The sequence below is a fragment of the Crinia signifera genome, chromosome 2 (genome assembly GCF_055691185.1).
Source record: "Crinia signifera chromosome 2, ASM5569118v1, whole genome shotgun sequence".
In the NCBI taxonomy this organism is placed as follows: Eukaryota; Metazoa; Chordata; class Amphibia; order Anura; family Myobatrachidae; genus Crinia; species Crinia signifera.
The window spans coordinates 22,608,818-22,634,749 of record NC_139218.1 but is presented as its reverse complement, the minus strand read 5'-3'; the positions used below and the strand labels follow the sequence as shown (position 1 = coordinate 22,634,749).

At 49.1% G+C, this 25,932-nt stretch overlaps 1 protein-coding gene across 2 annotated transcripts in view; it reads left to right on the top strand.

Annotated features, from left to right (window-relative positions):
• Positions 1-22,620, top strand: part of CHAF1B (chromatin assembly factor 1 subunit B) — a 32,910-nt gene extending 10,290 nt beyond the window's left edge. Inside the window, exons 6-15 of one of the 2 annotated variants that reach the window (XM_083171737.1) lie at positions 471-567; positions 1,826-1,910; positions 2,906-2,999; positions 6,857-6,926; positions 7,453-7,541; positions 10,664-10,823; positions 20,202-20,693; positions 21,012-21,109; positions 21,833-21,937; positions 22,290-22,620. In XM_083171737.1, the coding sequence (XP_083027863.1) occupies positions 471-567; positions 1,826-1,910; positions 2,906-2,999; positions 6,857-6,926; positions 7,453-7,541; positions 10,664-10,823; positions 20,202-20,693; positions 21,012-21,109; positions 21,833-21,937; positions 22,290-22,297 (1,298 nt within the window). In that variant the 3' untranslated portion in view covers positions 22,298-22,620. Of the gene's footprint in view, positions 1-470; positions 568-1,825; positions 1,911-2,905; positions 3,000-6,856; positions 6,927-7,452; positions 7,542-10,663; positions 10,824-20,201; positions 20,694-21,011; positions 21,110-21,832 lie in introns of both variants that reach the window. The other variant, XM_083171736.1, reaches the window with a different exon arrangement.
• Positions 22,621-25,932: the final 3,312 nt, after the last annotated feature.

Below are 25,932 nucleotides of genomic sequence, written 5' to 3'. Positions count from 1 at the left end.
TCATCGCAACTCTGTATAGCGTCAAGATGTAGGCCAGGGATGGGTAACCTTTGGTTCTCCAGCTGTTGTTGAAATACACATCCCAGCATGCCCTGCAACAGTTTTAGCATCGCCAAATAGCAAAACTGTAGCAGGGCATGCTGGGATGTGTAGTTAAACAACAGCTGGAGGGCCGAAGGTTTCCCATCCATGATGTAGGCCATAAAGTTATATAGACTTAAATGGAGGCCATGTTTGTGAGATCTGACAGATCTCGCTAGTTTTGTCATATCCATGAGAGCTGCATGGTCAAAATGGCTTTAATATTTTAATATTTCTTCAAGAATATTGTCAGTGCCAGTATCAAGCAGACATTAAACAAGTGATAAATTGCAAACCAGGACTGTTAAGTCTTCATACGAATTCTATCTCTCTGCTTTGTATTATAATTGATCATATCTTCTCGCTCAAATATTTCTTTTTTCCCTCAGGCCAAAAAATCTCTATATTTAATGAGCACAAGAGTTATGTACAGGGGGTGACCTGGGACCCACTCGGACAGTACATAGCGACACTGAGCTGCGACCGGTAAGTTTAACGGGACCGTTTATCATCTGCTTCGTGCCAGGAAAGTGATCTTAACGGATTCTGTAAAATGATTTCCAAATGTGGACTGGTTTATGTGTAAAGCAGCCAGATTGCTAATGGACTAGTCTCTTATCTAGGTTCTATTTCCCTGGTCGGTTTAGTGTTCTATGTCATTGTCCACTGTGCTGTAAGGCCGGTTTCACACACTCCGGCTCCTGCCAGACGGTGAAATCCCGCACGGCCAGGGAGCCGTGCCGCACACATTAGTTGTGAATGTACACTATTGTGTCCATTCACACGGGACGGCCACGGCCCAGCCGCACGGCTGCAGCCGGATCCCGCCACTGGAAGGGACGGCTGCCGGGCTGTGGCCATCCCTTCCATGATAAACTAGTGTGTGCGGCACGGCTCCCTGGCCGTGTGGGATTTCACCGTCCGGCAGGAGCCGGAGTGTGTGAAACCAGCCTCAGGGGTACAGGGTCATGAGATATTCTAGGGTAGGCGTAGAGGCTGGATCAGAGTTCTGCAAATACTTTTCCATGGCTTAGCCGTGGTCAGCCATCTAGGTGCCAGCAGAACGGCTACCGTAGGGGTTGATTAGAATTCAACAGGAAAGTTGTAGTACTCCCTTTAATTATTAGAGGTGACCATAAGTAACATTCACTCTAGGCCATGCCCTGTCCGATTTTAGAAGGGCAAAAGCACCCTTCTAAAACAGCCAGCCAGTGGGTCCCTGCAACTTGAATGGCATTTATTCAGTGACCAGAGAGCCCAGTATCTCTGTAGGCACCGGGCCCCCCCACATTTGTGCCTTCAGTGGGCCCGGGCTGTCTCTTTCAAGGCTCCCACTTTCACATCTCCGCCCTGCACTGATCCTGGACGAATCTCCAGGTATAGGAGTACACAAGCTCCTGCCATTAAGGAGGACAGGCCTCTGTAAGCAATGCATTAATTATTTTTGTATATGTTTCACTGCTAATGTAATCCTGACACACACTATAAAGAAAGGCTAAGACCTGAAAACAGGAGCAAACCTATTCACACTAGGGCAGCCAGTTAGCCTACCAGTATATTTTTGGATTGTGGGAGGAAACCGGAGTTCTCAGAAGTAACCCACCCAAGCACGGGGAGAATATACAAACTCCGCGCAGTTAGGGCCATGATGGGAATGGAACCCATGACCTCATAAGTGACTTTTCGTTTTCTCGCGTTCTTTGACTCTCTATAAATATCTTTTGTTCCTCTCTTCTGATTTCAGTGTCCTGAGAGTGTATAGAACTGAAAGCAAACGAGTTGCGTTTAATGTCAGCAAGATGCCGTCTAATAACGCCCCGGAGGGAGAGGTAAGCATGGACTCAGTCATATGTATGTGGTATGAGGTTAGAGATTGTACCTAGAAAATGCCGATCTCGTCCATAGCAAGATGCTCCCTAGATACAATCTCTGTGTCTCCTCCTAATGACTGAGGGGGGAGATCAAGTGACAAGAGAATGTATCCGCTCCTAACTGTCATGTCACTGACCTTTTGAAAAATGACAGGTTCTCTCTATCTTGCTCTCTTGATAAATCTCTTATTGACAAGTTGGATGTGATTACAGGTTTTCAGACTCATGAAGTTACAGCGGCTTTTCCTGCATATTTACAAAGCGCTCGCACACTGCATTTCCCCCTTACGCTACATGCACGCTGTAAGATTATCTTTCCAATCTGGCTGCTCAGAACAAAAATCTGCTAATGTCTGGGAACAGATGACAATTAGCCATTTTGCTCCCAAAACCTGGAAAATGGACCAGAACAGGGCAAGCGCATTGAAGCACCTTTGCGGACTCGCTACGCGCAGCTCTCCATCTATTCTATTCTCCCTCTGTGGAGGTCATGGACCCCATAAGGGAAAGTCGCCCGTGTAACTTGGAATGCCGACGGTCGGGCTAGTGACAGTCAGGATTCTGATGACCGTCTGAATCCCTATCGGTCACTCATCCGGCACCTGTGCAACATCTCTGGGGATCCAACTTTTCCTTAACTCTGATGCTACTAATACCCATATGCATGTATTGCCTTGCTTACAGTGACCTAGTCCTATCCACTTCTACCCTGACTTCTCTCTTGTTATTTTAGTTTGCACTATACTCACCCCGGTGCATGTTGTCTATTGTCTCCTCCGCTTTCTCCCGTACGATTGGTACAGGATCACTGACAGCTGTGGTGCCTTTCCCCTGCAGCTCATCACTGCCTGCTGACTGTAACTGTCATGTTACACCTTGTACAGCACTGAATGTCCAAACTCCTCAGCAATGTGCGGCCAGGTCATATATAAGTGTTTTTTTTTCTATTACAGACTAAAACCTACCGGATGTTCCATGATGATAGTATGAAGTCTTTCTTCCGGAGGCTCACCTTCACACCAGATGGCTCCCTCCTTCTTACCCCAGGTCTCTTCATTTATATATGTGTCACTAGTGTCCTGCGCAGACATAAGGGTAGATGTATGGCTATTCATTCTGTGCGGGTGGTTTCGGCACACATTATGTGCGCTGTGACTGCTTCTCTCCCTTGTAGCGCTGTGGAGATGTGAGCTTAAGGACTTTGATATCTGCAAGACAGTGCGCCAGTGTCCCAGTCAGTGTGTGAATGGTCAGTGGCACGTAATCGCCGAACCGTGCGATAATCCTGCGACAAAAATCCAGGTGCCTTGCTGGTTTCTATCAGCGTACAGAAGTGTCCACATACATCTGTCCTTTACGCGTTACACATAACGCATGTGCCGAGTGTCTTTTCATGTAACTTTCCCGTTAGTGTTCTTATGAGTGATGAGAATAGGACGCTCAGGCAGCTTATGCTGATTAAAATATGCAACATGCCTATATTCTGTATGTGAGTGGCGCTGTATCTGCATACAAAATGCTACAGTACGTTCATATTTTCCTAGAAAGCACTTTAGTGTAGCATACAGCCACGCCTACTCACAAAATATAGGCATGTCACACATCATTTTAATAAACAGAAGCTGCTTGTGCATCCTGTTCTCATTGTTGTGCAAATAACATGCATTTTAAGGGAAAAAGTTGCACGGCACGGTGCAACTAGAAGGGCTGTTTAGTGTACTGGGAAGCTAGATGTAAGTGGACACATCCGTATCCTATCCCAGATAGCGATATTGGGCATATGTTGGCTAAAGTAGATGTTCCCGTAGCAAGATTGTCTGAATCAACATCACTTCCTTTAAGACCATTCAATTAGTAAATACTCTTAGTACTCTAAAGTCTATTTCTAAGGCGGCGGGTACTACTCTTACACCTACAGCTCATCTATCCTGTTTGGCTGCCATCCTGGCTTCCTTGTCCAGTCATGAGCAATGTCCTGTTATGGCGTAATATGGCACAGCTTTGCAGCTGGGTGGTGATTGCTACACTAATGTACAGTACAGTGCTGCGAGTATGTGAAACACCATTGCCATTTTCTGTCCGCCTTTACTTAACTTGTGCGAAGCTTAGCTCCATAAGGGTGGGCTCCCACATGGCCAATAGTTTCGGCCCGCCACTATTTTGTAAATACAGTATACTATGTAGTCTAGGGGTGGGCGATTATTTCAGCTGGGGGGCCACTTAATGCTTCCAGCAGATATTCGAGGACCGCACACCAGAAATAGGGGGTGTGGCCACTCAAAAGGGGTTGTGCCTTTGAATGTATTGTAGCACACCATATACCCCGTTTACACATCATGCAACACAATAGTAGGCCCCTTTTACTTACCCCTTACATTATTAATGCCACACACCTGCCCCTCTTTAGATATTACAAACACCTGCACAGCAGCCTTGAAAAATGCTGCTGATTGCAGCCCCATGCAGTCACGGCGACTCACCCATCCTCTGCGGCGGTGCTGCGGCTGTAGGGAGATGCGGGGGGTGGGCTGCTCGGCGCTGCTGTTTGTGTGTTTGATGGCAGCTGTGTGTGTGTGTGCACAAGGCGTAGTCCTCCGGCCTTTTGTGCATGCGCCGGGCCACGCCTGCTACGCACAGTCTGAGTGTCGGCTACACAGGACTAAACCGCGCGCACACACATACAGCAGCGCCGAGCGGTGGGCCAGTAAGGAGCTCTTTGCGGACCACCTTTTGCCCACCCCTGACGTAGTCGCTCAATCAGCACCAAAGACTTGGTGGGGAAATGTATGCCAGAGATGAGCTCCGCAAGGGTAGGCTAAGCACTGCATATATTTCCCCACTGAGTACCTGAGGCTGAAAAAGCGACTAAGTGACATATTTACAAAATGGTGGCGTACCGAGACTATTGGCCACGAGGGAGCCCACCCTTATGGAGCTAGGGTCGGCATACACAAGTTAAGTGGAAGCAAACCCTAATTATGTATACAATTTAATTTATAAAAAAAAAAAAACATTACAATTACAAAAAATAAATTGCTCCCGAGTGGGATATGAACCCTAGGCACAGCACACAGCATGTTTTGGCCTTAATCATTGGCATCTGATTCATTTGAGCTCACTGTGTGAACGGCTTTACGAGCATCTTCTCTGCAAAAAAAGTGTTGTTTTTTTTTGTTTTTTTACCATTTGCTGATCAGGCAGTTTAACGTCCAATGCAGCTCGTTGATAAACTGTACCATACATAGCATATAGTAACAGCAGAAATGAAAGTATGAGAGATACATTCCACATGAATTTAAAGCAACCTTCATCCATGTGGAAGGCAGACTGGTACTGTGGGGGTTATTTTGGTTCACTCCTTCTGGCAAATTCCTTCTTGGATGGACAAAACCATTGGTACTGCAGGTGGGGGCAGATGTAACATGTGCAGAGAGAATTAGATTTGGGTGGGGTTTTACTTCAAAGTGAGATCTATATTGCAGTGTAAAAATAAAGTAATCAGTAATTTACCTGCACAGAAACCCAAATCTAATTCTCTCTGCACATATTACATCTGCCCCACCTGCAGTGCACATGGTTTTGTCCATCTAAGAAGGAATTTGCCCGAAGGAGTGAACCAGAATAATGGCTAGATGTATTACAGTCAGGTTAAAGCGGGCATGTGCTGGGGCTGATTGGCTGGTTCCAGTTACCATTATCAGCTCAGTAGGTACTACATGGGCTGCGCGGAATGGGGCATCCATGGAGCAGTTATGGAGGGCAGCTACATGATCCTCTGTGCATACATTCACTCAGTTTACAGTGTCATTACTTCTAAAGTTTGGACACGCCATCTCCTATGGGAGGAAGTTTTGACCGATGTGGGGTCAGTACTTATCCCTTAGGGGAGGGCGTGTCTCATTTGTAAAATGTTTACCAGACAATGGTCATTGTTGGGTGGCCGTCCTTTAAGGCCCCCATGCACTACACGATTTTGGTGATATTGGCCAAATTGCGTAGGGTATAACATCTGATCTGATCCGATGCGCGGTCCCGTGCGCATCAGATCAGATCCAGATGTCGGACGGTCTGCACATGAGATAAATCATGTGCAGCCGTCTGGGGGAGCGGCAGGAGCAGGCTGGGAGTAGGGACTGGTCCGGGGGAGCGGCACGAGATATAGCGGCAGGGAGCGGCCACCGCGGCGCAGATGTAGAGCGCAGCGGGAGAATAGAAAGAAATCCTATTCAAAAGACTGGGTGGCCGTTAATTGGCTGTGAACTCAGCCAATCAGCGGCCGCCCAGTCTTTTGAATAGGATGGTTTCTATTCTCCCGCTGCTCTGCGGTCCCCACGGCGAGCAGGAGAATAGAAACCATCCTATTCAAAAGACTGGGCGGCCGCTGATTGGCTGACTTCCCAGCCAATCAGCGGCCGCCCAGTCTTTTGAATAGGATTTCTTTCTATTCTCCCGCCGCGCCCCCGGTCTCTGCTCTGCATCTGCGCCGCGGTCCCTGCTCCCTGCCTGCCACTACATCTCGTGCCACTCCCCCCGGACCGGTCTCCACTCCCAGCCTGCTTCTGCCGCTCCCCGAACCGGTCCCCACTCCCAGCCTGCTCCTGCTGCCCTCCCTCCCCTCGAACTGGTCCCTGCTCCCACGGACCGCTAGCTCTCCTACAGCTCCCCGGATTTTTGCATGTGATCAATCGCATCCGGTTTATCACATGTAAAAAATGGCACATCAAGTGCCAAATCTTCTCAAGCTCCCCCAGGGAGCTGCCGGGGAAGCTCAGGGGAAATTGGGGCTGACTTGTCCTTAGGACAAGTCGCCCTAGTGTATGGGGGCCTTTAGAGAGATGTTGAACAGCTTGACCATACAGCTTTTGTTGCCCAAGTAAGAGAGCTAATGTGACCCTGTTTTTCAGCTGGCTGTGTTGAGGTTGGAGAGTCTTTCGTGAACACAACGTACGTGTTCTCCAGGAAGAGCCTGAAGAGGTGAGTAAGCTTCTTACATTGTATCACCGACACTGTCTATACAGAGCTGCACTTAGTATAGTAAGGAATGAAACCACGTTCTAGCACCAATAATTGCACAATCTTAGGCTTTATTTACTAAGATGGGAGTTCTATTAAAGAAGGGTTGTTGCTATGGGCAACCAGTCACATTTATTTTTATTATATTCTAGATGGTGCTAAATAAATAAGAATTAGAATCTGGTTGCTATGAACGTCCATCTTTAGAAGAGAAACCTTTTAGTGTTTCCTTGAATGTGCTGTGCAGAGTGGGATGCCGAGTTACAGTGCGCTTCAGTCCACACTTCTCCATGTACGTTTCGTCTATCATTGTGTGCTCAGCACTGAGTACAGTATAATGAGAGCAGCTATACCGCTTGTCTGACGAGGTGTCTTGGATGTAGCCAATCCTAAGTGATGCCGGCTTTCCTGTACACTTATACAGGCAGAACATCTTATTGATGTATGGTTTCTGTTTTAATTACTAAATTGTGCTTGTTTTCTCTAGACCTATCGCTCACCTGCCGTGTCCGGCGAAGGCCACGCTTGCCGTTCGATGTTGTCCTATATATTTTGAGTTGAGGCCTGCAGATAAAGGTAACGTGTAGCGATTAGGATTACCCAGAACCCAGAGCGCTCCTAGGGGGGAAATGTATTAAACCTTCTTAAGTTGTTCGACCAATAAGCTTGCTGCTAGCAGTTATCAAGTACATTCTACAGCAGGGCTGGCCAGACCGGTTCCCGGGAGCTACCAACAGGTCCTGGTTTCCAGGCCAAATGTGGATCTGTAGAATGTCGGTTAGGAATGAATACAGCACATTTTTGAAAATGTGACAGTTAAGGTGCCCATACACTTCCCGATGCGGGCTGTGCTTTGAGGTGCGCGCTCCCACGGCACCTCATCGCACAGTACAAAAAGTATGTGCTGCACATACTTTTTGTACTGAGTTTTCATCGCATCGCATGCACAAGGGATACGATGCGTGCTAGTTTAGCACAGAACGCACGCCCACATCGGGACGTGTATGGGCGGCATTAGTAATGACTGCACCGGTGCACTAGCTAGCGGTCTAGAAAACCTGACCTGATGGTAGATATCGCGGACCGGTCTGGGCAGCCCTGATCTATAGGATGGTAGGTGGAAGCTGATTGGCTCCAATGCGTTATATATCTACTTTTTAGAAGGTTTTTTTTTTTTAGGGGACCATTTATCATATAATATTTGTGGTTAAGGTACTTGTGTAGTACCAGGGCGCTCACTAAACAATTTGCTTAATGGGCTATTCTGCGTAAGAGCATCGCATCGCATCGCATGTCCAGTGTTAGTGCCCTGCGATGTAATCTTCCAAAGTAATTTATTCACTGCTCTCTCGTCCCGGGCTTATCGCATCTCAATGCATGCGATCGCATGCAATTTTATAGGGTGCGATGGCATTAACTTAACTAAACTGCAATGAGATTTTTAGGCCCCCCCCCCCCCACTAGCCACCCTGGAGCGCAGCGAGCCCCGCGAGGGTCGGTGGAACGCCTCCTCCTGACCTTTTCATAACCCCACCATCCACGTCGGCGTGGAGTTGATTTTATATAGTGTGGCTGCACTCTCCACGCTGGAGTTGATTTTATATAGTGTCGCTGTGCTCGTTGCGCTCGCCACACTATATAAAATCAACTTGACGCCGGCGTAGACAGTGGGGTTATGAAAAGGTCGGGTGCGCTCGCCACGCTTCGGGGTGGCGTGGATAGTGGGGGTCTTTTAGGAACACATTCACACCTGCCATATCATACATCTGACACAGTAATGATGACACGTGTTAACGATTAACTTTAATTTTACTTACTAATTAATAATAAATACAACACATTAATTACATTTGTAAACCTAAATCAAGTGAAACAACAAGAATGAGAATTAAGAAAAAAAAGAACAATAATAGAGTCATTATGAAGGCAGTGCATTTGCCTTCGGAAGCGGCGTCAGAGCAGGGAGAATGCGGCAAAACGGATTAGTAGCGCCCAGAGTTTTACTCCACATGAATTCTTCCAAGCAAGACTCCAAATTTTTGTTGGCACTTGTTTCTCCATTTACATGCCCCCACAGCCGCTCAATGTTCTGCGTGTGAACCCCTAACTCTGGGTCCACAGTTATATCTATGGTTCACACGCGCTTGCTCATATTCGGCCTGCTGAAGCTGCTCCGTGTTGTAGGCCCTCCAACAATCCGAATAGATCATCGATCCAGGAGCTACAAATTCATTGATGGCGGTCATCAACGTACTGGCATCTCACTTCTCCACTGCAGTGACAAAGCAGGCACCAGTCTCCCTGCAAATCCCTTCAAAGATCCACTGCTGAGGCAGCATCCTTCCCACATGACATTTACACTTGACGAATAGGCTTTCGTCAACCTCTACGACCACCATGCCGGGAACCGCCAATTTGCCTATGGGGCTGGGAAATTAGGTCCATAGCGCAGGCCTCCCGCATCAAACCGTTGTACTGCACTGCGGTTTTATTAGACGTGCAGTTCACGGTCACAATACGCCACTTTTGTCATCTGCCCCACCCACGAATAGATAAAGCGGACAAGGGTGAGGAAGGGTAAACTGCACCCCGGGAACTAGTGTGCCGCTCTGAGGCTCACCTTTTTGCAACAGGCCTTAATGTGGCAGTGCCACATGCTTTCTTTCAGAGATAGCCGCATCAGGTGCCCGTTCACACAATTTTGCGTGACCGGAATATAACAGCCTCCACCTCTGTGTTTGGCAGGGTGAACATGGTCACAGGTTCACCAGCCATTACTGTTGCGTTTTCAGCTCTCCCTGATGCAGCCATTACTGTCAGTTATTCAGCTCTGACTGGGAGCACTTACGCAAGTTCTGACTGACCACGCTATTTACGCTTATTCTCAAAGCACAGCTACGCTAACTGCAAAACGTCCATCCATATTAACTACTGAGATCGCACGGCACTAAAACAGCCGGTGCGATGCCATGCGATTTCCCTACGCTAGCGTGCGTATGTTAATTGGGCGCCCTGGTACTACACAAGTACCTCTCAAAAACACCCGTTTTCAGGGGTCGGCCACAAATGTTAAGTATCCCCCCCCAAATATTTTAGGATGGACCGCAGTAGCAATGTCTGATCCCTCTTGTCCCCCCGGCATCCCCCATTGGGTCTTGGCATGCCCCCGAGCCCCTGTCCCTGTGTCTACAGGGGAGATGCATCTTTGAGAAAGGATCGCATATTGCAATGTGATCCTAGGCAGTAGATCTCGCCCAGGATCATCGATCCAATAATAAATAGGCCTCTTACTCCTTTACTGACCGCGATTTGTCTTCAGACATGGCAGGGGCATAGAGTTCGGGACTACTGAATACAGGGTATATGTGCTGGGATGTATCAGTGTAATACTTTGCGTACAGTAGGTAAAGCTGGTTATCTGGCTGAATAGCCTGCACTGCGCTGAGTTCTATTATAAAGCGGGATCTAGCACCAAGTACTGAGGTCTCCTTTAAAAATCGATTGTATTCTCTAGTATAGTTGTGATTTTTCCAGATGTGGGACCCGTGATGAGAAATCCCCTGTGATGCGCATGTGCGTGTTACCTCAGTGTGTGACTGTATATATCTTGGTACATACTCATGTATCTGAATCACATTCTATTTTGCTTCCAGTGCTGATTTATTGACCTAAGAATCTGCAGCTTTCTCTCTCCTCAGATAAGGAGGAGTCTCCCCCGCCGGGCCTCATCGCTAAGCCCTATCGCATGGTATTTGCCGTGGCCTCAGAGGACGCCGTGCTCTTCTATGACACACAGCAGCCCTTTCCCTTCGGCTACGTGTCCCATGTGCACTATCATACACTGAGTGACCTGTCATGGTAAGTCGCTGGCTTTATACCGGGGCTGGCCAAACCGGTTTTCGAGATCTACAAACGCTCCACATTTTCCAGTTCACCTAGCTGGTGCACAGCTGTAGTCATTACGAACTGTCACATTCCCCAGATCACCTAGCTCGGTGCACAGCTGTAGTCATTACGAACTGTCACATTCCCCAGATCACCTAGCTCGGTGCACAGCTGTAGTCATTACGAACTGTCACATTCCCCAGATCACCTAGCTCGGTGCACAGCTGTAGTCATTACGAACTGTCACATTCCCCAGATCACCTAGCTGGTGCACAGCTGTAGTCATTACGAACTGTCACATTCCCCAGATCACCTAGCTCGGTGCACAGCTGTAGTCATTATTAACTGTCACATTTCCCAGATCGCTAGGTGAAGATGTGTAACAACTGCGCTGAGTTCGCAGTCTGGATGGTTGCTGCGGGATTTACCTTGGGTATACTACGGAATACCCTATACAGAAGTATATGTGCAAAAACGGAGGGTGTGGGTATATCCTGCGCTAACCTTCACTGCTTAATGCTAGTGGATGTGCAAAAAAGGATGATTGACACAATATGTAAATAAATAATTTCTGTCTCGAGTCCATAGGAGACACAGGGCTTACGCTGGGTATAGGTGGTGATGGACCTGGCAGGCACCAAACGGGATAAACAAAATCCTAAGCCTCCGGGAACTGGGCTCCTCCCCTCCTATACCCCGCCCCCGCCTCAGGCCACCAGTTTTTCGTTTGGTGCGGCAGGAGCAGCACCTTTGAAACGGGGGGCTGCCTTTGGCAGCCCGTTTTTATTTTTTATTTTAACTAGGGCAGCCAGCGCTGGGCGTCTTGTGAGACGCCCGCGCTGCCGCCCCAACGACTCCCAGCGCCGGCGGCCGCAGCACCACGACTGGGTGAGTGACCTCGGCCGGGATCCTCTGCAGCGGGACCCACAGCCGCAAGCCGGAAGCTGGGAGCAGGTAAGAGGCGCTAGGCGCCTATCGCGGCTTACAGCTCCGGCGGCTGGGGACCGCTGGACTGTGCTGATCGGGCGGGGACCGGGTCGCTCGTTCCCCCGCTAGACCACCAGGGTAACAGGCAACGGAGCGCAGCACAGGCAGCGGTCAATCCCTAGAAGGGATCTCCGCTATTTGCCTGATGCTGCGGGCGGCCATTTTCCCTGGGGGCTTCAGTATCAGCAGGGGGAGGCAGGCTCACTCCGTTAGCCCCTCCCCCGGGTCTGCTGGCGCCTTCTCTACAGAGTTCCCGCCGCAGGCTTTCCTCCGCCCTCTCCCTCCCTGCACAGGACGCGGAGCAGCCATCTTTGCCTCAGCCGCGCTGCCTGCTGCACCTCCGGAGACGCTGGGCTATCCCCTGTATACCTCTCCTCCACAGGTCAGGCTATACAAGCTTCCTCCTGCCAGCCTTGGGGCTTTGGTCAGTGAGAGGTGCTGCATTTATTATTTTTCTGTGCATTGTATGCTCTGCTGTGTATAAGTGCTGTGTGTAAGTGCTGTAACCTTACACCCCCTGTGCTGCAGCGCCCACTTCAGCCACTTCTCACACCTTATAGGGTTGTGGAGATAGTAGTGTGCCTCAGGTTAACATGTCCAGAAAGGCACCTAAGGAGGGGGGAGCTCCTTTGCTGCGCACTTGCACTTCCTGTGCTGCAGGCTTGTCAACACATGACGAAGTGTTTGATGGCCTTTGCGCATGCTGTCATAGGCGTCAGCAGCAGCCTTCAGCCGCCTCATCTATTACTGAGCCGGCTTGGGCTTCGTCCCTCACCCAGGTCATGTCGCAGCTGGTGGACCGCCTTACGTCTGCTCCTCCTGCGCAGCCTGCTCCGCAGGCGGCTCCTTCCGCTTCAGCCCAGAGTGCTTTACCATGTTGGAGCCTCCCTGGGTTAGCTCCCTAACGGCCTCGGTTCAGGGGTTACAACAAATGTTGTCCAAACAACCGGCTAAGCGCCCAGCATTGCTCAGGGACGACCCTCCTCAGCTTTTAGGGGACACTGACACAGACACAGACTCTGATCAGGGGGATACGGGTTATAACCCTCCCGACGCTGACCCTGCTACAGATCCCCAGGACCCCCAGGACCCCCCTCCTCCTGACATAGATGTGGAGGCCCTTGTTAAGGCTGTCAGAGAAACTTTTGACTTGGCTGAGGATGAAGTCCCGGTGTCTAAGGGCCCGGTCTTTAAACGTAAAAAGAAGGTTTCCTCCTTCTTCCCTAGATCCGATCAACTGGAGGATATCTTGGAGGAAGCATGGACTACCCCTAATCGTAAATTTCAGCTCCCCAAAAGATTTCCCACTCTTTATCCCCTCCCACCGGGGGACAGAGTTAAATGGGAAAGTCCGCCTCCAGTGGATGCCCATGTGGCACGCTTGGTAAGAGCTTCTACTTTGCCCATTCCTAACACCGCTTCTTTGAAGGACCCCACCGACAGGAAGCTAGAAAATTTCCTAAAGGTCATTTATTCACATGCAGGGGCTGTCGCTAGACCGGCCTTGTCCTCAGCATGGGTCGCTAGGGCTCTTTCAGAATGGGCAGACTCCCTCGTTAGGGGCCTATCTGAGGGTACACCCCGGGAGGAACTCTTACCTTTAGCAGGCAGGGTCCAACAGGCTGCAGCTTATTTAGGAGAAGCTGCCCTAGATGCGGGAGTTCTAGCTTCCAAGGTCTCGGCTTCCGCCATTGCAGCAAGACGGGCTTTATGGCTCCGTTCCTGGCGGGCGGATGCTGACTCCAAAAGGGCTTTGGAGGCTTTGCCGTTCACTGGGACTATCCTCTTTGGCCCAGAACTGGACAAAATAGTGGCTACAGTAGCGGCTTCAAAGACTGCCTTCCTGCCATCTACAGCGGCTCCGCGACCTCGTGCTACTTCCTTTCGGGCCTTTCGACCTCAGGGCAGGGCACGGGGTCAGCCATTTCCAAGATCACAGCCTCATACTTCCAGACCGCCTAAACAGCGAGGACGTCAGGCCTGGTCTACCCGTCGCCCCGAGCCCAAGCAGCCAGACAAGCCGTCTGCCTGACGGGGCGGACCTCCACCTGGGGGACCCCAGGGTGGGAGGTCGTCTGCTGAGATTTTCCACCGCATGGCTGGACACAACAACAGACGGTTGGGTCCGCGATGTCGTCACGCGAGGGTATGCTCTCACGTTTCGCCATCGCCCTCCCTCTCAATTCTTTTCCATCAATCTACCAAAGGATCCCATCAAGGCAAGTGCCCTCAGGGACTCCGTTCAGTCCCTTCTTCGAACTGGGGTCATTGTACAGGTTCCCCCATCGCAACGGGGTCTAGGATTCTATGCCAGCCTGTTCTTGGTTCGGAAGCCCAGCGGGGCCTATCGACCAATACTGAACCTGAAATCTCTCAATCGGTTCCTCCGGGTTCCGAAGTTCCGGATGGAATCCTTACGCTCCATCATACTGGCCTTGGAACCGGGAGATTTTCTGGCATCCCTGGATATCCAGGATGCCTACCTTCATGTCCCCATTCGCCAAAATCACCAGCGGTACCTGCGCTTTGCTCTACTGGGCGAGCACTTTCAGTTTTGTGCGCTGCCCTTTGGTCTCTCAACTGCCCCTCGTGTATTCACGAAAATCATGGCAGTCATGGCAGGACATCTCAGACGTCAGGGGGTCAGAATTCTCCCTTATTTAGACGACCTTCTGCTGCTGGCTCAGTCTCCGGAGGAACTCCAGGTTCACATCCACAGGACAGTGACCCTTCTACAAAGTCACGGTTGGATTATCAGTTGGTCAAAATCTGCTATCCTTCCATCTCAACGGATGGTCCATCTAGGAGCCCTCCTGGATTCCAAACTTCAGAGGGTTTTCCTGCCAGAGGACAGGCTTCAGACACTCCAGTCCAGGATTCGAGATCTTCTCAGACACCGGTCGGTTTCCATTCATGCCTGCATGCGGGTCTTGGGCTCGATGGTTTCCACCTTCGAGATGGTGGAATATGCCCAATTCCACTCCCGCCCGCTGCAGTGGGAGCTTCTGACCCAGTGGAACGGGTCACACCATCTCATCAGGGCGCAGAGGATTGTCCTCTCCCAGGAGCTACGTCTGTCTCTCACGTGGTGGCTCCTCTCCCGAAACCTACAGATGGGACGCCCCTTTTGGATCCAGGACTGGGTACTTCTTACGACAGACGCCAGTCTGAGTGGATGGGGGGCAGTCACCTGTCAGAGATCCTTCCAGGGGTTGTGGACGGCAAGGGAGAGCCAGCTCTCCATCAACTGCCTGGAACTAAGGGCGGTATACCGAGCCCTATGTCTAGCCCTCCCGTTGCTGCGGGGTCACCCTGTTCAGGTCCAGTCGGACAATGCTACGGCTGTAGCATACATCAATCACCAGGGAGGAACTCGCAGCCGGGGGGCCATGGCAGAGACCAGGTGCATCTTCCAGTGGGCGGAGAAACACATCCCGGCCATATCGGCAGTATTCATACCGGGGGTACTGAATTGGGAGGCGGACTTTCTGAGCCGCCAGACCCTCCACTCCGGGGAGTGGTCGCTTCATCAAGACGTGTTCGACCTGCTCGTGGACAGATGGGGAGCTCCGGAAGTGGACTTGATGGCCACTCGTCACAACCGCAAGGTCCAGAGGTACGGGTCTCGCACCAGAGATCCAGGCGCCTGTCTCACAGACGCTCTATCGGCACCTTGGCCATTTCATCTAATGTACGGGTTCCCCCCGATATCTCTCCTTCCCAGGGTCCTTCGCAAATTCAAGGCCGAAGGAGGAAGCTTGATCCTCGTCGCTCCAGATTGGCCCAGGAGGCCCTGGTACGCGGATCTCCTGGGGATGGCAATGGACCTACCATTCCATCTTCCTCTACGACCAGATCTCATCAGTCAGGGTCCTTGCCTGCACCCGGATCTGCCCCGCCTCCGTTTGACGGGGTGGCTCTTGAAACGTCCCTCTTGCGGGCAAAGGGTTTTTCCTCAGGAGTAATCCGGACTATGCTTCAAGCACGTAAGCCGTCTTCAGCAGGTGCTTATTATAGGATCTGGAGAGCCTTCTTTGCTTGGTGTGCGACAAGGGGGCTGAATCCCAGCCGTTTTAGGCTATCTAGAATATTATCTTTCCTGCAGACGGGCTTGGAAGCTGGTTTACGTCTTTCTTCTCTAAAAGTGCAGATCTCTGCGTTGTCTGTCCTGTTTCAGAGAAGACTGGCGCTACTACCGGATGTTCGTACCTTCCTGCAGGGGGTTATCCGAATACAGCCTCCGTTTGTCCCTCCGGTGGCCCCGTGGGACCTCTCCCTGGTTCTCCAGGCTCTACAGTCTCCTCCATTCAAACCGTTGCGTTCGATTGATCTTCCATGGCTCACTTGGAAAACTATTTTCCTGCTAGCTATTGCTTCGGCTCGACGAGTGTCCGACTTGTCGGCCCTGTCGTGGCGTTCCCCTTATCTTGTCTTCCATCCAGACAGGGCAGTTCTTCGAACTCGCCCCTCTCATTTGCCTAAGGTTGTCTCGAGGTTCCACATCAACCAGGAGATTGTGGTCCCTGCCTTCAGGTCTCCTGAGCAATCGGCCTCAGAATCTTCTTTGGATGTGGTTCGCGCACTTCGCATCTATGTAAAGCGTACGAAGTCAGTTCGTAAATCAGATGCTCTCTTTGTCCTTTACGCTGCTCACAAGCGAGGTTGGCCGGCGTCTAAACAGACGTTGGCTCGGTGGATCAGATCCACCATCCGCCAGGCCTATAGGGACTCTGACCTTCCGGTCCCTGATGGGATTCGGGCTCACTCCACGAGGTCGGTTAGTGCTTCTTGGGCTGTCCGCGGTGGGGCTACTGCGGAGCAGCTGTGTAGGGCGGCTACTTGGTCGTCCCCCAGTACCTTTTTGCGCTTTTACGCGTTTGACACCTTTGCTTCCGGGGACTCTGCTTTTGGAAGGAGTGTCCTTAGCGCGGCTCAGGCGCGTCCCCACCCCTGAGAGGTTGCTTTAGGACGTCCCAGCGTAAGCCCTGTGTCTCCTATGGACTCGAGACAGAAAAGGAGATTTATGTTCTTACCTGTTAAGTCCTTTTCTTCGAGATCCATAGGAGACACAGGGATCCCTCCCTGACGCGCCTGCTTTTATACTTTTCACTGCATTTTAAAAAATTTTGCGGTTAGGTTAGGCCTGTTTTTGTGTGTGGCCTTGTATGTTGCATGTTTTCTTCCTTCTCTCTTTGCTCCTGCCTTGGGCTTGTTTACTTTAAAAAAACTGGTGGCCTGAGGCGGGGGCGGGGTATAGGAGGGGAGGAGCCCAGTTCCCGGAGGCTTAGGATTTTGTTTATCCCGTTTGGTGCCTGCCAGGTCCATCACCACCTATACCCAGCGTAAGCCCTGTGTCTCCTATGGATCTCGAAGAAAAGGATTTAACAGGTAAGAACATAAATCTTCTTTTTCTTTATTTATAATAAAAGGTAGAAAAAATATATATATAAGTATAGAAAAAATATATTACAATGCTATCGGTTCTTTGGGTAGTCCTAATACCGGTATACAACAGGACAAGACAAACTAACACAAAACATATATTGCACTACTCCTCTGTGGGCGTTTCTGGTGCTCAATATTAGGAAAGTCTCAAGGGGTAATCCAAAAAGAGCAAAGGACAGTCACTTGATATTCCAGCAATAAATTTGCTTACCCAGTTGGTGGTATAAGTGATGTGTACAAGGTTTCCAGGGAACCGATCTTCGTCTGCCGGCAGACTAAACCTCCTGTAGTAGCAGCGGTCCGTGCGGCTTGCTGTGTGAGGAGGGATCGATTACTCTGAAATCAACGCGTTTCGCCTGTGTCACAGGCTTCCTCGGGATAAGACAGATATTAGGACTACCCAAAGAACCGATAGCATTGTAATATATTTTTTCTATACTTATATATATATATTTTTTCTACCTTTTATTATAAATAAAGAAAATTATTTATTTACATATTGTGTCAATCATCCTTTTTTGCACATCCACTAGCATTAAGCAGTGAAGGTTAGCGCAGGATATACCCACATTTCCCAGATCACCTTACTGGTGCACAGCTGTAGTCATTACTAACTGATACATTTCCCAGATCACCTAGCTGGTGCACAGCTGTTGTCATTACGAACTGTCACATTCCCCAGATCCCCTAGCTGGGGCACAGCTGTAGTCATTGCTAACTGTCACTTTCCCCAGATCACCTAGCTGGTGCACAGCTGTAGTCATTACTAACTGTCACATTCCCCAGATCACCTAGCTGGTGCCTAGATGTAGTCATTACTAACTGTCACATTCCCCAGATCACCTAGCTGGTGCACAGATGTAGTCATTACTAACTGTTACATGCCCCAGATCACCTAGCTGGTGCACAGCTGTAGTCATTACTAACTGTCACATTCCCCAGATCACCTAGCTGGTGCCTAGATGTAGTCATTACTAACTGTCACATTCCCCAGATCACCTAGCTGGTGCACAGATGTAGTCATTACTAACTGTTACATTCCCCAGATCACCTAGCTGGTGCACAGATGTAGTCATTACTAACTGTTACATGTCCCAGATCACCTAGCTGGTGCACAGCTGTTGTCATTACGAACTATCACATTCCCCAGATCCCCTAGCTGGGGCACAGCTGTAGTCATTGCTAACTGTCACTTTCCCCAGATCACCTAGCTGGTGCACAGCTGTAGTCATTACTAACTGTCACATTCCCCAGATCACCTAGCTGGTGCCTAGATGTAGTCATTACTAATTCACATTCCCCAGATCACCTAGCTGGTGCACAGATGTAGTCATTACTAACGGTCACGTTCCCCAGGTCACCTAGCTGGTGCACAGCTGTAGTCATTACTAACTGTTACATGTCCCAGATCACCTAGCTGGTGCACAGCTGTAGACATTACTAACTGTTACATGTCCCAGATCACCTAGCTGGTGCACAGCTGTAGACATTACTGTCACATTTTCAAACCTCCTGCATTCATTCCTCCTATAGATCCACAGGTTGCCTGATACACATGGACTGTTGGTGGATCTTGAGGACAGGTTTGGCCAGCCCTGGTTTATACTGTTCGAATAACTGCTTAAACAGAAAGAAGAAAAAAAAAAAAAAAAAACAGATCATTTTTTAAAGGTGTACTCTAGCTAAAATCTAGTGTTTCCCTGATAATGCTACATAAGCGATGCTGGCTTACACAGTCTCACATTGTTCTGTATAATAAGAGGAGGATCTCTGCTTGGTTTGGCAGAAAATGCAGTTGCACTGCTAATCAGAATAATTATTATATACTCTGCAATCGGGCCGCACACTTGTGCGATTGGCCACTTTTCACGGAGCTGGCTGAGAAATTGGATCTGTTTGACATCCGATTTGTTCCCTGGTCCTGTGCGCATCTGAGTTGGAAATCAGAGCTGCTGCATGGAGGATCTGTCGTTTCGCACCGAATGCTTCCGAGCGGTTCAACGGAAATATTATGTGACTTCCTCTGAGAAGTCGCATAAGTTTATGGGACCTTAACAAAGACCAAAACTGAGGAACCCAGCTTTATTTGTGGCCAAAATTATGCACCGATGATCTGCGACCAGGTGACCTCATCTGGAGGATCTTGTGCCCTAGGCTTAGTCTCAGCATGATATCGCCTCTTACTATATTTGGAAGTGGGGTCTGATATCCAAGGTTCTTATGCAGCATTCCTGTGCTATTGCTTTGTTGTATAATATATAATGTGTCTTCTATGGAATATGCTAGTGCTCTGGGAAACAGTTACAAGTTGATACGAGATGTAGAGCATCTCCTACGCTCAGGACAAGTGTTAATTATAGCGTCAGTTTCTGAAATCATTCCACTCATCTCGCTACAAGTAATTGTAAGTAGTCCACATTTCACATAATGTTAAGGTGCAGCCACTGCCACCCTGACTACCACTGGGAAATGGGAAAAGTGCTTGGTTATATGCCCAAGTATAACCATATCAAAATGATAGGGAAACAGAGTGGGAAGAGGTCCCCCTGCTCCAAGGAGCTTACAGTCTAGTGGTTATAATGCTGGTAACGATCGTTAGGTCGACACAAGCATTATGTAGACACTGGCTAGGCCAACAGTCAAAAGGTCGACATGGATTTTTCATTCTTTTTTGTTTATTAAACATGTGCCGACATGCAGTGTTTCATGGCCTACCATCCACTATAGTGTGTGGGGAGAATAGACTAGTGTGCCGGGCGTAGCAAGGCGGCATGCCCGAAGCATGACGAGAGTACATGTGACACTGGGGGTTCATGAAGACAGTTATCGACATTGACACCAAAATAAAATGTGAAAAACTCATGTTGACCTTTTGACATTCATTCACATTGTCTGATCGTTCTCTCTCGTGCTTAACAGGTCCAATGATGGAACATTCTTAGCGATCTCCTCCACTGATGGATACTGCTCATTTGTGACTTTTGAGGAGGGGGAACTTGGCATTCCACTGAAAGAGAAACCGGTGTTAGTCCTGAAGACTCCCTCGACCACTGAGAAGAAGCTCAAAAGGGCTCAAGGCAGAAGAGTGTCTTCGCCGATGTTACGGGCGGGAGAGCAGGTTCCTACCGGCCGGCCCATTGTACATTCTAACCCTTCCACTCCTATCCATAGCAAGCCTACAGCAGCCCCTGCCCAACGGGATAAGCCGTCACAATCCAACCCTTCCACGCCTATCCAGAGCAAGCTTTCAGCGCAGGCTGCCAACCGGGATCTACCATCAACGCCAGTGGGAAAAACCAGTGTTCATGCAACACCCACCTCTGATGACAAGAAGGGCAAAGGGGGACAGCCTAGGAGAATTATGCTGAATACGCTGGAGACCTGGACCAAGCCCACTACACCCAGTCCAAGGTAAGATGTCAGAGGGGCGGATGTATGAAGCCCGATTGAAGTGATCAAGTACCAGCCAATGTGCTTCTAACTGTCTGTAGCTGATTGGCTGTTGCATTGTCACTGGACGCAGGATTGCTTCACAATGCTCAATAAATCTGCCCTAGACTCTATGTAGCTGCTGGGGCATAACATTCTGAACTTTTTGACGATCTTACAGCTCTCTGGTGTCATTTCTGTATTGTTTGGCTGAAGCCAGCATCCATCATGTCAGTAGGACTTTCAAAACTACACGTGAGCCTGTTCTCTGACCTCTGCCTCCCTTTCACATTTTTGCAGGAGAATCAGTTTGATCCCGGTAAAGACAAATTCACCAGGCACGGAGCAGAAAACGCTGATGTCCCCACCGCCCAGCCGCGTGGAACCGAGCAGCAGCGGTCAGTGACTGGACCCTTTCTCAGTTTATGCTGGCCAAATTTTCCGCCCTTTACAGCCCCTGTCCACTTCACACACTCTGGAAAGGCTTGTTGCATGCTGCGGTAGATTGAATCCGGTTGACGGATCTATGCTGTCCAGATAATTCATGTTATGGTGACCACGCTTAGTCGAACCTATCTAAACGCCTAAAGATAGTCGACCGCATCAAGATATCATGTTTTTTTGGTGCCGAATGTCAGAGGTCGACTTGGTTCATATTTTCCTATCCAAGTGAAGATTCTAATAGACTGGTTCGACTATGGGAGGTTGACCATAACGTAGTCTATCTAGACCGCATTGATCCTCTATATCTCAAACTACTGTATCTTCCGTGGTTATGGTATAATGTGCCATTGGTCCACATGCATGTCATTTTTGATTTGTATTGGTTTACTTGGTTACGTGACTGATTAATGAGAATATATCCATTTCCCTGGGCCCTGTGACATCACTGTTAAAGTGTTTGTACCTCTGATGTCACAGATTGCTAGCAGGCCAGGTTTCCATGAATATTGTTTAAGCCCACAATATACCTCCATGCAGGCGGCACGTCAAGTCCTATTAAATACAGAGAAGTCCCATTTTCTTCTTGGTTCTCGACCTGCCATAGAGCTTCTGTCCACCTCGCGTGCTCAGACGTATTGATTTTTTATTTGTTTTTAAACTTCCCTTTTGCTTTTCAGAAAACTCACCAGTTCAAGACCCCAAATGTAGACCCCCGGAGTCAAAACGTCTGAAAACCGAGAAGATCCCGATTGCTTTAGATGAAAGTCCGAGCTGCAGTTCAGGTGCCACAAACATTTAAGGTCCAACCTGAATGGACTGACTGCTTTCACAATGGATGTTTCTCGTTGAGCATCAGTTTGTAGCGCACAATGGCTTTCCTGTGTGGCGCGTTTAGTGCCGTGTGCTGAAGATGCTGCGTCTTTCCTTCACAGAGCTGCTCTTTCCTTAGTTGGTGCTTGCAGTGGCCCTTCGAGGGAAAGAATACAGATGCCTTAACTTCATCTTTAAGAAGAGTATTGCATCAAACAACAACCCTCCCCACCCCCCCACATACACACATACACACATCGTTGTATTATCCAGTGCCTCTGTCTGACCTTGTTTATTTACCTTTTGGTTCCGATATTTCTATAGATCTGTGATACTTCATATCGCTGAGGGTCTGATTTTCGTCAGCCCCTGCAAAGACAAGGCCGGCTCCATCTGTTATGTACAATGGACCCTTTTCCTGGGTTTTGATGAAATAACGTTAAATGGTAAAAAAAATTGTAATGTTTGTTTGACTGTTCTCCATATCAACTACTTGACCCTTTGTGTAAATGCTCCTACTCACAGAAGATTCCCTTACCCTATCCGTCCGTGTTTCATGGTATAACGTCACCTGCACTTTGTCATTTAGAATACAGCAATTTTCTCGTGTAATTCCTGCTTTGTGCATTTTGAGGTTCGGGGGGGGGGGGGGGGGGGAGGGGGGCTGTAATATGACCTTTTATTATTGGATGATTTTGTGACTTTTTGTTGTAAATCTTTCTATTAGACCGAGCATACTAGTGCATTGGCATTATTACTGTTTTATTGTACATGAAGAAAAAAAAAGTTTTGCATTGTTTGTGGTTGTCATTTTATTTGTGTCCTGTGCAAGTGTGTGTCGTGAGCGGACTCTTGTGTGACTATTTTTTAGAATGCTGGAGAGACTGATTCCCCCAATCCCATTGGCTTTGTAATTACATCTTTGTGTTCTGCTACCTGGACAGTATTATAGCTTGATTCTTTTAAATTCGTCCTTCTGCATCATTGCTGACATAGCCGTTGGCCGGGGGGAGAGAACTCTGCAGCCCCCTAGGCCAATTACTAACATGTCTCCTCACCATTTTTCATTTTTTCGACGACTGATATGTATGGAGTGTGTTGGCCTTCATATCTACGTACGAAGAGTTTTCCAAACAAGTGACTCATGCACCTCAATCCTGGGAACAGATGGAGTTGGTCTTTATAGAAAATACCGATAAGGCTTTTGCATCAGATGTGCTCTTGAACATTTGCCTAAGGTAGCGGCTAGTTCCTATCTTGTGAATGTAGTTTGGACCATGTGACCGATGGAACATACCATGTGGCAGCAGCAAGGTCGGTGCACCACCAATTTTACTATCAATGCCACCACCAGTTGCCTTTAGTAACCAATGAGCATTAAGGGACTGAAGTGTAGCAAGCCTGTGATATACACAACCATAAGCCTAGCCTGTCAACGGATTCACAGTTTTTGGTAATTTTTGGGGAGGGGGGCAGGGGTGGGATGGAGTTATGCTGGGCACACACCAGAACGATGCAGATCGTAAGACGATTGTACGGTCGGCTCACGATCTGTTGGTGCACACGATCTGAATCCAATACGATCAAGACCTGTACCGGGCTTAATGGTTGTATACAGATCCTACCTGCTGCAGGTATGATCTGTAAAACGACCAGCAGGGACGCGCATCGGATTGGAATTGGATCGTATTTGGCCCAAAACATGCCCAATTTACATACATTGTCGAGATTGTATCGAAATTGGGAAGATTGGGGTCAAATCGTACATTACTCATGGGTCACATTTGAAGACTTATTATATTACTTGCTTGTAGTTCATTTTTCTCTAAGAAAAAAAGGGGGAAGGGTGGAACAATTGTTAAAATTTGGGAGGCATTTCCAAGTCTGAAAAAAGCACTCCAGAAACGAGTCTACTTAACCAGCGCCATTTGGCAGACCTTGATTTTAGAGACAGGCTGGTTCTAGAAGGTAGTACTTTCAGTGACCTCTTCCATGATTTAAATAAATTAAACTTTTGTTATGGAGTAATATCCTCTTATAAGTGGAACAGGAAACAAATTGTAATGGTGGCGGCACTGTTCACGAAGAATCTTGCTTAATTGGGATTGTGCCCAGGTAAATTGGAGATTACAAGTGGAAGTTTAATGGTATCTTAAGTATTTGAGAATTTTACTCTAGGTCAGGGATTCTCAAACTCGGTCGTCAGGACCCCACACAGTTCACGTTTTCCAGATCACCCCACAGGTGCACTCCTTACTCACGACACATTTTAAAAGATCCACAGGTGGAGCTAATTATTTCACTAGTGATTCTGTGAGACCTGCAAAACATGCACTGTGTGGGGTCCTGAGGGCCAAGTTTGAGAATCTATGATCTAGGGGGGGGGGGGGGGGGGGGGGGGGGGGGGAGGGGAGAGGAGAGAGGGATAGAGAGGAAGACACCTTTGGTCATGTTCTAAAGCTGTCCAAGAGCCTAAGGCAGGCATGTCCAAACTATGGCCCTCCAGCTGTTGTGGAACTACACATCCCAGCATGCCTTGCCAAAGTTTAGTATTCTCTAATAGCAAAACTATGGCACGGCATGATGGGGCTTGTAGTTTCACCTCAGCTGGAGGGCTATAGTTTGGACACGCCTGGCCTAATGGTATGTTCTTGGAGCGTGACTGGGCAGACATACAGTAAAGTACTGCTCCTAACTGCCACGTTACAGGCTCATGGTTAGAAGCAGGTAGTACTTTATCTCTGTCTACTTTCTCTCCATCCAAGGCTTAGAAAAGAGACCCCTTAATACCCAAGTATTAATGCTAACTATTAGAAAGTACAGATGGGGCCGGGCTCATCTTTGCAGGGGATGGCGATGCCATCGCCATTCCCTGCTCCCGCGCCATCTGTGTGTCGCACCCCCCCACAGCCTCCTCGGGTCCCCCCAGCCCCCCTCGAGCGGGAGGCGGACAGTATTGCGTCCGCCTCGCCCGCCGGCCGCCCGGATACTGAGACGCACGTGCGTGGGGGACGCACGCGCGTCTCAGTCAGATGGCGCGCCGTGTTGCTGGCGGATCGCCAGCAGCATGCTGCTGGCGATTCGCCAGCAAGCATAAGGCCTGCCCTATCTGTACACACTCCGGCGGCTGCCGCCGAATAGGACTGACAGTCTCCGGCTGCTGTTAATTAAGAGGAATCTCATGAGAACTACAGACCTCTCGCGAGAATTCCCCTGTACTTGACTCCCGGCAAAGCCAGCGGGCGGGCCACTCAAACCGGCTACGGAGGCCGCATACAGCCCCAGGGCCTTAGGTTCCCCACCCCTGAATTACAGCCTCAAGTCTTTGAATATGATAACTCGAGCTTGGCACACCTATCTTTGGGCAGTTTTGCCCCATTCCTCTTTGCAGCACCTCCCAAGCTCCATCCGGTTGGATGGAAAGCGTCGTTGCGCAGACACTTTCAGATCTCTCCAGAGATGTTTAATCGGATACCAGTCTGGGCTCTGGCTGGGATATTCATAGAGTTGTCCAGAAGCCGCCACTCTGATATCTTGACTGTGTGCTTAGGGTTGTTGTCCTGCTGAGAGATGAACCGTCGCCCCAGTCTGAGGTCATGAGGGCTCTGGGGCAGGTTTTCATCCAGGATGTCTCTGTACATTGCTGCATCCATCTTTCCCTCTATCCTGACTAGTCTCCCAGTTCCTGCCGCTATAAAACATCCCCAAACTTGGTGCTGCCACCACCATGCTTCACTGTCGGGATGGTGGTGGTCAGGTGATGAGCGGTGCCTGGTTTCCTCCAAACATGTTACCTGGCATTCACGCCAAGAGTTCAATCTATGTCTCATCAGACCAGAGCATTTGGTTTCTCATGGCCTAATAGTCCTACAGGTGCATTCTGGTAAACTCCAGGCTGCCATATGCTTTTTGCTAATGAGTGACTTCTATCTGCCCACTCTACCGTGCTTGATTGGTGGATTGCTGC